Below are 17,304 nucleotides of genomic sequence, written 5' to 3' on the forward strand. Positions count from 1 at the left end.
AAGAAAATAGTGTAGCATTTGTTTCCCTTTAAATACAGTAATTATCAGGCAGATTTTTTGACAGTAACTTTGACAATAAATCAAAGTGACATCAACAAGAACTATATTATCCTGTATTTATGTATTAATCCAATTATATTATCCGAAGATGCACAAAAACGCTTTACAAATAATCTTGGCTACCTGCCACATATATCTGCCATTTCAATTGCTGATACAGGTCCGAATCCTATCTAGCACAAATACCACATCATTTTCACATCAACAAAACATCCTTCCTAATTTTGTTGACATCATTTTACCCATTTTATCTTAAGTTAATATCAGTATCTACAAGCTGTTGTATCATGGTTGACCACAGAATTCCCCTAGCTGTAGAAATTTTTCTAAGCATCTTCCAACTCAGGACAGCAATATGCCACCAGAATAACAACAGACAATTCCAGGGAAGGATTAAGGCCTGTCCTGGGCCAAGTATGAAACTTTCCTCTTCATTTTTCCCTTCCCTCCTGTATGACCCAGGTCTCGGTTTTACTGAGACAAATTAACAATCAGCTCTGGTGGTCTTTACCACCTCTGTCCACATGTAAGTGCATATTTAGGCTATTAAGTCATACAGGGCAAACTAGAAGTAAAGCAAAAGCACAAACATGAGATTGCTTTAAACTGTTACTATCTGGCATTAGCTCAGCAGAGAACTAAAACCATCAAAAACACAGAATAAAAAGATCGATGTTACAAGATACAGAAACCCTACAAGAAGCAGCAGAGTAAAGGAAGACAGAAGCTCAGCAAAATGAAGGTTTAGCCTGCTCCAGAGAATGACAAGACCAGCACTTTCCCACTTGACTGATGACTGGCCAGCAGAAAGTCTCTAGGGAACTGCGCCGTAGGTGAGGAGCATATTCATGTTTAGTCTGTGTTTTTCTCAGTTAATTACTATGGATACGAACAAGAACTATTCTTCACTCGCAAACTGTGTATAGTCCTGCTGTCAAGCATCCACAGCCACCAGAAGATACCTAACAACAATCCAAAGATTTGACAAGTGCACCATGTATATCTACTACTGTGGAGAAAGCATGGAGAAAAAGAAAAGGAAATCTCAAGCTTGATCCTTGGAGTTCCTGTCTACATCTAACTCACAGGATTCTTTTTCTTTCAATAAGAAGCTGGCAGAGTTTCCCACACACTCAGCGTAGGAGTAACAACTCCCAGACCAAGCATAAGAGGTTAAGAGAAAAAGATGACAGTCATAAGCTCAGCCTCAAAAATCCCTACCTCGGTGCTAACCTCAGACTCTGGGCAGAGAAGGAACCACCCATCAAGTCCAGGAAGGCTTTCTGAAGGAAGATGAAGTAGTGACAGACAGCATGGCATATGAGAGTTGTGTGTTAGTCACTAGTGCAGGAAACTAGCTGTCTTAACACTTGGTTTTCTGAACCAGAATACCACCTACAATTCAATCCTGGCCTAGAAAGGGTACGCAAGCATTAAATAAGGAATTAGTAATTTTTATAACTATAAAAGTCTCCAAAAAGATAGAGGAGGAATGTGAGCATCAAGACACTGTTAGCGTGCAAGTGAACCACTACATTTAACTTGATCATAAGAAATTGCAAAGTGGAAAGCAGAGTCAAAAAGAAAAACATCTTTTAGCTGCAGATGATCAAGCATGTCAGAGAGCAGGCACTTGTTCCATTTGTACTTTTGGAAGTTGTCCGAAACTGTATTCTAGAAAACAGGCTGAAAAAATTACTCCACTGACCCTGGAGTAAATTATTATTCATTAAAGTTTTAATGTTACAGTAACTATAAATGACAATTCTACTAACACTAAAGTGTGGCCATAATTCAACAAAGAGTATAATTTTCCACTTTATTTTTAAGACTATCCTCCTCCTGTGCCTCCAAGTATGGCACAGCATATTCTAATTAGATTATGGCAATTAAGTTCACAGAATTTCTTGCATATTTCCCTCCTACATCTTAAAATGAGAAAAACCTGCTACTCAAAATGAAAAGCACAAGTGTATTTCAGAATATCTGGATAAGAATTGCCACTTTTGTTCTTTATATTAGTGATTATTGCTTTATTTTAGCTACCCACTGTGACTCTCATATCCATTAACTCTTATGTAGAACTTCGAAAATATTCACCTATAATTACTATGGAAGAACTCCACTCTAAAGCATCATGTCTGGACACCGGAAGCATCACGCACAAGAAAATATAAACCACACAAAAAACTATTTCTTCCCCTACAATCATGCTAATTTGTACATATTCCTCTTTTACGACAAGTCTTGCATTGTTAAGATGAGACACATGATTCTATTCCATCTTCACGGAACTTTTGCTCCTTCAGTGTCAGAGCATTTCAGCCAACTTTGATGAAACTACTGTATTAACTGGGCTGGAGCTTATTAATAACTGGAGAACCAATGTGTTTGTACGTAACCTTTTTCATCCATAAATCAAGATAACTACCAAGTCAACATAAAAGTTCTCCTTAAAAGACTAGGTAGGTAGGAAAGCTCTGCAGTACTGCCAAGTCATTTCTTCTAGCCAGCGTTTGAAGTAGCACCGACCGATTCTGAAAACCAGAAGTTGCAAGGAGAAGGAGCAAAGCGTTTGAGGAAGCAAACCAAAAAATGTTCAGAGGACCATAGAAAAAAACTCTTTTCTCCTTTAGAAAGGCCACTAGAAATAGGAAAAACGCTGCATTGAGAACTAAAAAGCTCAGTCCCTTCCTATCAGCCTGATCTGATGCACCTTGAACAAAAGCACTCTCCATTGTTTCTGACTCCTGTGGTGACCTCTGTTTTCTTTAAGTACTGCAACTACTTCAAGTAATTTCTATGGTAACCACATACAGTTTCTAATTTTAATACCTAAAACAAATTCTTATCTGAACAACTGACAAAATACGTAATTTAGCTCCTTATGCAGATATAATTCACCAGAAACTAAAATGAACAAAGATATTCAAGTCCAGTTATGCCTGAAAAAGAAAAGAACATAATTTTCCAGTTTTACAGCTGCTTTCAGAATTCTGCCTGAAGGATTACACTCAGCAGTTACTCAGCTGCAAAACTGTACTTCTATTCCATAGATTTGGAATATGAACTATTAAATCTATTAGATCAATAGTAATTCCTCCCACCTGCACTTAAGAAATTGATATAATGACCATAACATTTTCATACTGAAACATTTCCTTTTTAGGTAATAGAGAACAGAACAAATTCAATCTTTTCAATTGCATCATGATAGTTGCATACAATGCAAGCCATGAAGCTACATAATGAAGATTAGATTATGAATTTCACCACAATGACAATTTTAAATAACATACCACCGAGCTTACTTCAAAATAAAATGAGATAATAGATGTTCTTCAGTATCTGGATACCTTCTTCCTCTTCGCATTTTTTTATTTATTTAAATTGTAACTGCTAAATAAATTTGGTGGTTTGTGTCTGAACAGCTCAAACACTGGTCATCCACAGTACAAAATGAAAAAAAGCATCAAGTAAGTTCAAACAGAACAAATACTCAGAGAAGATATATTTAAAAATCAATTACTTTTTAAAGACTTTATAAATGGTACATCAACGAAGTCCTCTAAACGCTCAAGAGGCTGGTCAAGAACAGTACTTCCTCTCATTGTCCTCATCTCTCATAAAAAAAATGTTTAATTGCCATCATCCCCAAACACATAGAACAATACATCACTCTGGGGCATTTTTAACTGAGGTCCAATAGTTGCCAAAGCTAATAGAGGAAACAGGCCAACCTGGGCAGACACCCATTTGTATTTCATGCATTGCTTTAAGCAATTTTCCTTAGCCAATTATTTGGAGGATGCCCTAACAATGTTTTTTAGAAGAAAGGTGCACTAAACAAGCTTATAGCACAGAATAAAATGGTTCAGTCAACTCCCCAGTTGCTAAATGCCTTTTAAGATTATTTTAGACATAAACTAATATTGTGACTAAAATGCATCTTTTGAGAATTCAATCTAACTATTTTTATTTAATTCAGTAAGCCCTAAAATTTTATTTAAAAAAGTGTGATAATTCAGTAGACTTATCATTAAAAAAAAAAAACAAACACAAAAAAAACCCAGATTATGTCCAAAATTCAAGTATCTTGTTTCAGTCATCCTATTTCTGATGATAAATACAAAACAGTCACAATACAGAAACAAATGCCAGTAAAATGTAGACCGTCCACTGCCCCTTGAATAATGAGTAGACTCATCAGCACTCAGAAGATGAATTCAAGAGTCCCATCTTCTCGTCAGTTTACCAAATACTAAGCGCTCTTCTGTCAAAGCACTCATGTTTTCTCTTGCACACTTGCCTTATCTAGCAAAGATGTCTGATGCACAAAAATCCTAGGTTATCTGAGCAAACGAGTCATGCCGTCACCTCTGTCAACATCCTCTCTACTTCATTTGAACCATTTCTTCCCCCTCAAAAGTGTAAGTGATGCATGTCTAATTAAATTCAGAGCACTGTTTCTGAAAATACCTTCCAATAGCAATTTTTTTCACGCAAAAACAATCAAATAGCCATTTCCTGAGCATAGGCCTTACCTACATCCTGCCCTTGTACTAACATTCCTCCAAAGAAGCATTAATCTCTTCCATTAAACGCGTATCTGCAGCTCATAACAGGAAACAATTCTCAAAGGAAAGAGGAATTATTCACATTATTCAGTTGCAGGCACTCAACTTGGGGAGTTATGTTGTGGGAACAGTCACCTCCAGTTCCCCAGCACTATCGGTGAATATAAAAAGGCTCCTCTAAAAGGCATTCAAAACACCACATTTAGGTTCATGCTCTCCACCAAGTCCTGGAAGAGATTCTCTACTCTCTATTAAACATACGTGCAACGCAGAAAGAATCAGCCTCCTCCAGCCATTTGTGTTACCTTACATTGGCCTCTAGAATTACATTGCTGTGAAGTCAGCCAACCTTTATCCTTGTCAGACTATTTCTGTGAAACGTTACATGGTTTCATGCTGTAACAAATTTGACAGTCTCCAAACAATTCTTAGGTATTACAAAAGTAAATACCTAGCAGCATATTTTCTCAGCAGAGCATCTCACGTCACATCAAAACTAAAGTGAGCATCTGCACTTCTCCAGCATTCACGCTGATGATAAGAAACAAACGGATACACAAGGAAATTTGGCTTAAGAACAGTCTCCTAAATTTTTCATTGAAGTTGTAGTAACAAGAATTCTTAATAATTAACCAGTCATGAGAAACAAAAAGGAACCAATTTTTGTCAAAGAAGAATGAACTATTGGCATGTACTTTGCCATACTATTACTCTGTAAACCAAACCATGCAAGTTTGAATTCAGAAATACTTTAAAATTTCCAGAATGTAATCGTTTTCCAGCTACTTTGTCGTGCCCATCAGCAGGACAGGAAGATGTGTCTTTTGAATGACGAAGAGAGTTTGATTTTCTTTGCGCTCATATAAGTGATAGGGAACGAAAAGTTTTGGTGGCTGCAGATACTTCTCCTGCTAACTTGCTTATGTATCATTACTACAAACCCCACAAGATCAACTTGCATATGGCACCATGAAACTTTCAGGGATCTCTCATTCTCTACATAGCAAGAACATCGGTCAGTTGTGGAAACAAAGTATTCTAAATGTGCTACTGACCCCAAACCTTCTTAGTGTGTTAATTTCCAGACAACTGTGGGGAAGACCAGTTAGGAGCTAGATGAGACTCTGCCATCACATGCACACATGTCAGAGGACTGTAAAGAGCCTTCAGTATCTTCCCAGATATCACGTCATGTATAGATGATGCAGATGAGGCACAGGTAACTACAAACTTTCCATAATGCAAAGGATAAAAAGGGTTTAAGAAGTTTGAAAAAATAATATTTTTTTTTTTACACTGAACAGCATCTTCTGTTAAAATGATGAATTACATGCTCTTCTGTGTAAATTACATGAGAGTACGGTGAACCCCATTTTCTTGACTGTAATTCAGTGTTCGTGAACGTGTCTGACTACTGTTGATGATAGAGGAACATTCTCTTATTACTAATCTGCAGTATGTCAACCCACACCAAGAGGATAACATACATTTATTGTTTCCAGTTTCACCCAAGAGTGAATTATTTCAATTTCATTAATTCCACTTCAAAGAAATAATACAGATTTGCCATATTGAAACAATTTGTTTCCCTTTCATTTACACACTTATCTGTGAAGGCAAGATGAAATATGACACAGGAAGTCATCTCTCTTTACAGCTGTTACACGCTTTATAATTTACTACAAACTGAAATCATCAGCAATAACGTCTTCCAGCCCTTCACCCTATTTTGATCTACTGAAGTTTTAAAATCAGTTTTCATCTAAATATACATTAAATCCTTCCCTTAAAAAAAGGAGATGAAATACAACCTGAATGAGAAGTGTCTATGCATACAGATATACAGTGTTCCACCCATCTTTAGTTCTCCCACCTATTAAATCAGAATCAAGAATACTCTCATTGAAAAAAAAAAACACCTCAACATATCAAAAATAACCCTCACCCTCCAAACAGAATATTAACATCACTAGTTAAACTGAAAAAAATTAAATTGTCTTACGTTAATGAAAGCCTTCATAAAAACTCCTTTTACACAGAAAATTGTCGTGCTACTGACACTGTAATAAAAATAACAATTCAAAAAAGCCAAGCTCAGTAGTTCTTAGAAGTTAATTTTATCAGATAAGAAACTTATTAATATGCACTGAAAAACATAACTGCTGAATGGAAATACCCTAAGGCACAATTAATATTGACGGTATGCCTTAATACTATGTACTCATAACTTACTACTAATTTTTTCAAATGTCCAAACATGTGACATTTAAACTCTTAATTTCTAGACTCTAAAAAGCTTGTCACAGGAACAGTAATGCATTACTTTCTTTTGACTTAATTGCCCTTTTAGATAGTTATTTTTCAACTCCATTATCCAAATTTTGATGGTGTAAAAAGAGTGAGGGCGTCCTGTAAGTTAATGTGAAAATGACATGAAATGTCAAATCACATGGAAAGTTAGCATAAATTTCACACACACAAATTCTACACATTTGAAAAATCAAGTCTCATGAATTTGAAGAACTTGAGTTTTTTTTTCTAAGGGCTTTTCATGATTTTTCCAGTCCAAATTTAATTGCAACCACTTAAAAATAATCTGCAAAACAACCAAATTTCCCTCCTCAACTCTACATAGGAGGGCTTGAAACAAAATAATTATTTTAACTTCAGAATGTTTCACTAAACTTAAAAGATTATCATTCGATTCATTAACTAAAAAAAAAAAAAAAAATAATAAAAATCCTGTATGTTCATGTGGATATTCCCGAATAGGTTTAGAGTAACATTTTTGGAAAAATTAAAAAAACATTAAAAAAAACACATTTGATCTTAGCTGCTAAAGCATGCCAGAGGATTAATCTTTGTAAACAGTGCATCAACTTCAACCAAAAGAAATACTGCCAAATCTTACTTCTTAAAGCTTTAAGAGCTGAACAAAACTGCAAGTCTCATGTGAGTCATACAGTTAGTCAAGGAACTGTGAAAACCAAAGAAGATGTAATTTGCAAAACACTGTCAATATCAAGAAGAGAAGAGTCATGAGATCTATAATCTTGGTTCTAAGTAGCCTGGGAGCTAACGAGCCTAAGTTCTCGTTAATGCAGCGTCCAAGCCTGCACATGAAAGTAAGGGAGGTTTGTGTAGTCAAATGCCAGGGGCAGGGGATCACCGAAATATTGCACATTGTTGGGAAGGGCACTGACAACAAAAGAGTGTATTCGGTCACTCTATAACAGTTTGATGTGCCCGTATCTCAAGTGCTCATCTACAGTTCTGGTCTCCCCATCTCAAGGAGTACATAGGAGAGTCACAGAAGGTACAGAGAAGATCATCTAAAATCATAAAAGCAACAGAGCAGATGGCACCAAAGAGGAGATGGTTGAGGCTATGCTTGACATTCAAAAAATCCTAGTAAAGTGGAAACAGTGAATACAGTGTTGTTATTCACCAGATCCCACAATACTGGAACTAGAAGACATGAACTGGTAAAAGAACTGTCTAAACAGATAAAACTACTTATTTTATGCGGTGGCTAACGAGCTTTTGGAATTTGCTGCCACTAGAAGCTGTGAAAGCAGCTGATAACAGTCCAACCAGAGAAAGACCTTAGATAAATGAACAGACAAGGAATCTATGAATGTAGACTAACAAGACTGGGAAGAGTATAAGGAGAACAGAACACAGAGGATGTCCAGGCTCACAAGCTCTCCCTAACCAGCATCTCCCGCTCTCAGAGTCAGAGACAGGACACAGGACAAGGTGCCCATTGATCTGACTCAACAGGGCACTTAGGTTGCTAATGAGAATGCAGCTTGATTAGCCAACTTTGCAATTTGCCGTTAAAAGAGACAGGATAATTGAACTGAACAGAATACAGATTTAGAAATCAATATTTAATACACCTTCCATCACTGCTGTTATTCCCCAATACAAACAACAAAGAAAATGGTATGAAGAAAAGTAACGAAGCCACTACTTTACTGATCACGAATGATGTTACTTACAGTATCTAAAATTTCCAAGATCTTTACTACATCTCCAGTGAAGTATGGAAATATTTATCCCAATCTTACAAATTAAAAACAAGCATGAAAGTATAAATCTGTAAAAATTGCTTTGTGGTAAAAATCAAAACTCAAATGTAGAAACTGATGTTTTACAAAGGCCACTTTGATCACAAAGATTACTCTTTCTCTCTTTTAGAAGACATTACAAATAACAAACTAACTGCTTCCAGTAGCAGCCTAAAAATGACAAATCACATGTGGTTTTCATGTAATTACTCCTACTGTAAAAAACACTATGTTTTAAAACTTTTTTTCCACTTGCATTGACATTACCCTCCCCTCCAACATGCTGTATTTTCTCTCTGTGATCTCTCTCTTCCATTGCTTTCTTTTCTTCACATTAATTTCTGCCAGTCGAAGACACTTATGCACACTTTCACAGCATGTCTTATTTCCTATAAATTTGATCTGCTATAGCATCCAATTTGTTAATTTTTATTTATTGGTCTTTTCAGCTTGATTTTTCATTTTCAACCGTTTATGTTCTATCTTCTCCTGTATTAGGGGATGAATATTCCTTTCATGGAACAGAAAGCTACTTAAAACCTGCATCAAATGGAACCATCAACCTAATCCTCCCAATTGAAACTGATACGAGAAAAAGCAAGTACAGTCCAAGCTCAAGAGCTCCAACACAAGTTCCACAAGCTTCTTTTGAGGAGGAAAAAGGAGATTGAATAAAGTAGTTTACTTTATGGCTTTCCCATTCATACACTGCTTAAAAAGGGCTACACAGAAGATAACTTGAGGTTTGTGAACAAAGATTCAAGTTTAACTACAGGCAAATTTGCTTTACTATAAAGTTTTTAACGTCATCCAAATTATTCCACAACTGAGATCAGCCTAGTGTTGGTTGACAGATGACTTTATGAACTTAGAAACCAAAAAGTGAATCGACGTAAGTGTATTATCTGATTTTACGAATACAATTTCAATATGCCTGACGTGTGATTGCAAGTGTGGTACAGTGCTTCAGATACACATCAACAAACCATGCCCATTATCTGCTGAGAAATGGGGAAAAAGAGAAATGCTTTATACTATGACATCAAACGACTTCAACAGATGGCCATCACTGATCAACAAAATGAAATAAACCAGAATTCTTACAAATTTGGCAAAACAAGATTTCTTTTCATAAAATCCTGTCTTTGTAAACATATACGGCAAGTTTTCACAGTTAATTCTAGCTTTTGGAGTGTACCAGAAATCACAGAAGAGGATTTAAAGAAAAAGAGTTTTGAAAATGGCTTTTAAATACAGATTTGTCTTATGCAACATTAACTTGAAAATACAACTTGCTGTGGAATTACTATGAACAATTTGATAATTTAGTGTTTAGGTGTATCTTTATGTATCATTGTCAAACTGAATAACTACTGATAATTTTATCCTATGTAAAATCTCTTTAATGAGGTGAAACAGCTTGAAAATAGACCTAGCAACTATTTACAGTTTAAGAAACTCACAATGAACACATCAAAATTCAGAGCACATAGCAATTCTAACAATACCACAAAAAAGTAATGCTTATTGTTACATCAAACATGAGAAATATGTATCTAGATCTCTTAAAAAGTTAATTATTTTCTTTTTTTTTTTTTGGCTTATAGTTTAGAAGAAACAATATACTATACTTTTTTTATAATTCATATCCAAACAGGATTTGCAGGCTTTCTCCCACATTTCTCAGGTATTTCTATACAAGCCATATTGACCTCTCTACACACACTTTTTCAGACAAACACTCATTTTCAGAGGATGAGCTGTCTGGCAGGTTGTCATAGAGAGCATAAACGCACAATAGCTTTTTTGCTTTTCCTCAAAGCTGAGTTGGGCTCTTTAGGTTAGGATAACTGAAATTGCTATGGCAGAAACAGAGAAGGAATTTGAGAAGAAAAAAGCTGCCTTGAAAAAGTTTTTGATGAAAAACATTATTGATTACACCTGTAGAGAAATGAGCTTCTATATCACTAGGACCACATTTGGAGCCAAAATTAGAAGTACAAGCTTAAGATCAAAAGTATACATAACCTGAAATGAAGAAAGGGATCTTTTAAATCAATAAACGCTCCGTTCCTGAAAAGGCAATAGCTTTCTTGATCCTCTGTAGATGATCTACATTGTTTGAAAAATCTGAGACTACCACCTTATCTTTGGAAAAGAATAAAATGCCAGATTTCACACACACTGGAAAAAAAAGATGTTTAAACCCTGAAAGATAGAAAGATAATCAAGAAAAAGCTAGCCACTAAAATGGAGACTTCAGGAAATCACTTCCTTGTATTTCACAAAGTTAAAAAGTAAGGTATTGGAAACTTGCCAATAAAAACTCCTCAATATGATCACGTTCTACTAGAAAGAGTGATTAGTTCTTCGCTCTCACCTCCACAAAACAGAAAAGAAAACTGCATGCCTGCAGTGAAAATTGATTTGTGCAAATAACGTCAGTGAAAACCCTCAAAGGTCTGGAGTGACGTTTCAAAACTGCTTTCTTTCAATAATATGTTTCTGTAATACAAACCAAGATAAGTTTTACTTAACTCTGGACATGATCTTATCACTGCATTACATGCAACATTAGAATTAGGAAAAGATTTTAAGATTTCAGTTATCTAGATACGAAGAAAAGCTAATTTGTATTGTGCAGCAAGGTTTGGTTTATTTTTTCCCCCCTAAACTCTGAAACATCAGCATATCTGCACAGTTAGAAATAAAATATTTACACAACAGTCAATGCTTCCCAAAGCGCAGTACGAATAAAATAACTAATCAACATGTTACCTACACAACCATTTGTATTTCTGAAGTACAGTAACTAAAGATGGTTTCAGCTGCCCAGGTTTAATCATTCCATTTGCAAGAAGTCCTTTCATAAGGATATTAATGACTTAACACTGAAAAATTTTCCAAATGCTTTTCAGACTGACTGAAGGCCTTACCAGAGCTCCCGCCAGCAACTCTTAGTCTACGTATTTCAGTTCGCATTTTAAGTTAAAAGCCTCTTTTGGATGTCTGTGTGCTTTTTGTAAACACCACTGTTTTCCACTGGGGAAGAAAGGAAAATTACTTGCTTAAAAAAGCTAGTGCTAAATTGGATCTGCAGACACTGCTTTCTTCACAGTTTAGTTCAAGTACCTGGGACAGTGCTTCAACTCCTCAAGAGTGAACTCCTCACTTGTTTCAACATCTTCTTAAATTGAACCACAATTGAAACACCTTTTGGTAAATTATCTCTAAGTTTCCACCAAGCACAAGAGAACTGCAAAATGGCTACCTACTACAAATAAGGATGTCAGAGACATACGGGTAAGGTTGAAAGTGAGACATTGCTGTCTAATCACTAGCTAATTTCAATGAGTGACTCTACCAAGTGGAAAGAAAAATAAAATAACTACACCATCGCCAGTATAAAGCACAGGTATGCGAGGCTGTCTGACCAAGAAGAGAATTAAAGGAAAAAAATCTTGTCTAGCCTATACTTGAAAATCACATCTCTTCACATGTCACTACCTACAAAATAATTGAGCACAACTACCAACATTTCTTAGTTTAGAACTGTGCGAGTACTGAAACATTTACTCTTTTTATGTTTTGGGTTTTTCAATGCTCAGGAGACAGGGTCTACAATTTAATTTGTCTCCACTCAGGCAGAGGATTACAAATGGTGTAATCATTAGTAGCAAAAACTGTTGAAGCACTGAACAAAAAAAACACTCAATATCACCAATGCCTGATAAAAGGAAACGCAAGAAATTCTCTCTGCCCTGATAAATACATTTAATGCACAAGTACATCTTTGAAAGTAGAAATAATTCTACTCCACACTTTCTATAGCAGCCAAGTACTCTAAGGGAAACACGGAGCACTTAGGCATATTATACCACTACTAAATCACCCTATTAGTATTAGAAAACCTCAACATTTTTCAATCTAAAACAAATTAAAAAAAAAAAGGAAAAAGAACATAATTAAATAATTTCCCACATTTACAGCATTATCAGTTCTTTTAATAGAAACATGCTTTAGAACAAAAAATCTATGCAGTAATAATTAAATAGTAATTCCTCTTGATTAGTCATATCACAATATCTCAAGAAGAGATAAACCAATAAAACAGTAGCAAATGCAGATAAAAATTGACCCCTTTCCTATTTCATTACCTTTTTCAAATTCCAGTATTACTGTCAAAATAGCATTACAATTTCAAACTATAAATTGGTCTGGTTAGGCAAATACTCCCCTCAGTTAAAATTCAGCATCATCCAATGTCAGATGAAACACAGAAAATTAAGTGACAGTTTCCTTCTGATTTAATGTACCATCTCTGTACTTGCTCTCTCTATAGCAAAACCAGTAAACGAGAACGATTCCATAAATCTGGGGAGTTTAGTACACAAGCACAACATAAACTAGGACTAACAGTCTCACCAAAGGAGTTTAAACAGAAAGAAATAGTCTTTTAAACTTTTATTACAGTGACACCTTGTGGTCACATGTGACTTATTTTGAGACCTCTCTGGTTTACACACAGCATTGCTCAAACCTCCTTAGTTTTAACTCTCCCCTTTCTCTCTTTCACAATTGTTTAAAACACTCTTTCAATGCAACAGCAGAAAATATATAAAATATATAAAAATTCATTTCCAAGTCATATAGCAAGTATGTAAACACCTTTTAAACATTTTGGCAGTCAAGGAGTAATGTTTACTACCGAGTGAAAAAACCCATCAGCTGCAAGAGGAAAAGTGAGTATGACTCAAAAAAAAAGAAATCAGAAAGAAAGGAAAAAAAATAAAGAAAAGAGAAAGAGATACATAGTTAGAGATGGAAGCATCAGAGCTATCAAAACAGGATGTTTGCAATTTATTAATTATATTTATATTAAAAAAGCATCCACCAAGATAGACAAATTGATTTATTTTTTTTATAAGACAGTCCATGAAAGTTGTGTATATCATACATTATCAGAAATATATAATGCAGTAGCAAAATCCAGCAACATATTCTGGTGTCTACATTATTTAATGATAGCCATGGAACATCATACTGATAAACTAACCTGCAGACACGGGCAGGAAAATACAGGTTCTGCCAGGACCGACAGAGGTATTTAGAGTGATCGATAACCCGAATCCAGTCCAATTCATCCATGGACACCTCAATGTAGTAGGAATAGGACCTATGTATTGTCAAAAAAACACTGGTTAGAATACAAGCAGTCACATCTTAGGTATTAAATTGTATCTTTTCTTATGGATTTTCAATTGTGCTGAAAAGAAAGCTATTCGCTCCTACACACAGACCTCTATCTAAGGTATCTAAGAGAGATTCTTATTTTCAAACTAGCTTTGAAAATAGATTCACATGCAGTTATGTTAAGACATGTTTTCAGAATGACTTAAAGCATCCTAACAAATCTGCAGTAATTAGATGAGACCATTGTCCCTCAAAAAGATGCAATGAAGACTTTAAACTCAGCATAAACATTTGTATTCCTTCTGCATTAAATAAATCTAAACCACCAGTGATACAATTATTTCTACTGCCATTTCAATAAAGAAAAATAAAAAAAAAACATTTGGCAGCTCAAAAATGTAAATTCAAACCCTTCACTTGAAAAAAAGGAAATTTACTTTATGATTGTTTTCTCACTGATGTTTTTCTTCATTTCTGAAGTTGTTTATGACACGTTGTTAAGCCTGTCACTATTTACTTACATACCCCAAATTTACCTCATCAAAAAAAATAAGCAACAACAAAAAAAACAGTCACCAATACTATCTGTGTCTTCTTGCTATCAATTATGTTTATCTTATAGTTTTCTGTTAGGAGAAAGCAAACCCAAACTAAACATTAAAAGTGGCAGCTATTTCCATATTGTATCTACAACGGTGATACTTAGCATGAACTAGAAACTCCACTTGTGGATCAGCAAATGGTGAAACACAATTTTCAGAATATTTTCTTTCTCTTAACATAATAGTCTCCAACCATGTTAGCACTTACCCTTCTTTCCAACTGATTTCTAAAAGAAGAGTTGCTCTCCCAGAGCTCTACACAGACATTTTTCGTTAAACACTAATGTCTTTGTTAATATTTCCAATTTTTTGCCAAGGACTTAGAGGGGTAGATGTCTAAAGTGGTATTGTCTAGAATTCTTAAAATGTTAGATAACACTGTTAATACCAATTTATGCACTTAGAAAAGTAATGCAGAGTATTTAAGATGTCAATTGCATAATCAGCTTTCACATTTATATCAACCACGTGTAAACATTCACAACCCATATAAATACACTATGGCTTAGTAACATTATTATTATTACTAGCCCATGCATATTTGACCAAATCAAGTTCCAGTATTTGAGCAGTTTGGATCCAAAAGTTACTGTCTGGCTGTCCTCTGTGTGGTGAAAATTTAGGGATTCTCACATCACCATTGCTAGACTAATGTAAATTTGTAACCAATACACAACATGCTATTTTTTTGTTTTCTGAAGGTACCAGGGAAAGAAAAATTATCTCAAAAATACAGTTCCATTATCATAAATAACATTATGCTTTTTTATTTTTCATAAGGATAGCATCCTTTTTGCAGAGGTAGTTTGGACAGCTAGTCTCCTTAGCAATTTTATATCATCTGCTAATAACACCTATAATCTACAGGTACAAAACACACCTGTTACTTTGTATTTGCTTCTGTTAAGCATGTACATTATTTATATAAAGATATCAAATAGACTAGAGCTTCACAGAGACAGGTAAAATGAATGAGTAGTTTAAAAAGATGTTCAACAAGAAGCCACCATGCACTTGTACAGTTGCTAGAACATCTCTTTTGGAGACACTATTCATGAATCCCATGAGAAAGATGCATGTAAGCGGCTGGCAATTCTTAGACTAAAAGGACCTCTACAAGAAGCTAGGACAATCTTAGGGAAAGTTTCTTAAGGTCTTGGCTGGCAAAGTTGTGCCTACCTCCAAGGACTGATATCTGTAACCCCTCTGGGCAAACTCTTCCCACGTTCAACTACCCCATTATGAATTATTTTCCTAATATTTAATAGGAATTTATCTTGTTGCTTGTATCCACTGCTTTTTGTCCTCAGCACAGCTATAAGAAAAGTCTGGCCCTATATTCTCTATATTCTTCCATTAAGTAGGTGAAGACAGCACTAAGTTCCCCCTTCTAAGCCTTCTCCTCTTAAAGAAGCAAGTCCTCTTAGCATCTCCTTGTGCATCGTGTGCTCAAACCCCCATCATCTTGGTGTCCTGCTGAACTCACTCCAGTATGTCAGTAGGAGCCCACAACCGAACAAAATACTACAAATGCTTCCTTTTCCATTTATCTTACACAGTTGAGCTACTGGAGGGAAAAAGCTTGACAACTCAGGTACTACACCCGCTAAGAATAAAAAGAAAAGTCCAATAGCAAACTTTTCATAGAAAAACAAAAAAGTCAGGATGACACAGAAACTAGATCCTAAACCACTGTACCCTCAGTATTTTACAATGATAAAGAACTCTGGAGCAGAGGTCCATCTTGTCTGATAGTCTGCCACCAACAATGGTTTGTTCTACAAATTTCAGAGGAAGGGCAAAGGACACCAAGCAACGAATCATTTTTTAGTAAGTTGTCCCAAAGACAAGAGTTTTTCCCTGCGCTTCAGCAGCTGCTGATTTATGCCTTGCAGATGAGGAGCATTTCAACAGTTACAAGCTCTCTAAAAATTGCCAGAGAACTCCTCATTATTATTATTATGTCCCTATTACTTTTTAAAATTTTATAAAATCGGTTGATAATTGCTTTATAAACTTTGTTGATCTTCTGAGACAAGTAGCATAATATTGTATGAAGTAGTTCCTTGTACTTTCAAAGTTTTACTTTCCAATCTTTCAAAAAAGAATGGAGAAGCATAAATTTCAGTTGAACTGAATGAGAACTTACTTGAAACAATTAATTAGCTAAAAATTCATGCAGTTTGTTTTGAATGATTAATTACTGTAATTCATAATTTTAAAATAATTTAATTTACAAAAAATAAAAATCAATAAAAGCATTAGTACACCCTGTTCAAAAATAACACAGCTTAGTTAAGAAAACAAAATGCAACTGTTTTGCAATTCTAAGCTGTTAGTCTGGAAGCAATATAAAATTAATCTTTTATCAGAAAAGTAATAAGGTGTTAAAAGTATAAGTAGCTTGTCTCATTGTTTTTAATAGAAAATTGCTTATGAATACCTGCATGAGCTGTTTACTGAACTATAAAATCTTTGTCATGGCAAGTTATAAAATTAATATACTCAATTTGTCAGATGAAAAGAACCTTGCAATTTTCCTACTTAAGCAGTCACTCAATTGCTCACATATGCATAATTTTATCTTTCATGCATTCCAAAATAATCTAAAGTAGCTGAGCAGAAATTGGCTAAGGCATCCATGATAGTTCATACTTCAGCAGTCTCACCATGAAGTGGCTTCTAAGAACTGCTGCAGTTACTCAGTAATTCACACTCTAAATAAATTTTACTATCTCTGAATAATCAAAGTGTGTTAATACTTAACGATTTTGATATCTTGAAAAAATCTGAACTACT

General features: G+C 35.0%; 1 protein-coding gene across 1 annotated transcript in view; it reads right to left on the reverse strand.

The window, feature by feature from the left end:
* BTBD9 (BTB domain containing 9) overlaps positions 1–17,304 on the reverse strand; it is a 124,753-nt gene that overhangs the window by 92,079 nt on the left and 15,370 nt on the right. The window contains exon 7 of the mRNA XM_086631675.1: positions 13,767–13,886. Coding sequence (XP_086487801.1) covers positions 13,767–13,886 — 120 coding nt within the window. The remainder of the gene's footprint in view (positions 1–13,766; positions 13,887–17,304) is intronic.

This window comes from Tauraco erythrolophus, chromosome 2 (genome assembly GCF_009769465.1).
Source record: "Tauraco erythrolophus isolate bTauEry1 chromosome 2, bTauEry1.pri, whole genome shotgun sequence".
Lineage (NCBI taxonomy): Eukaryota > Metazoa > Chordata > Aves > Musophagiformes > Musophagidae > Tauraco > Tauraco erythrolophus.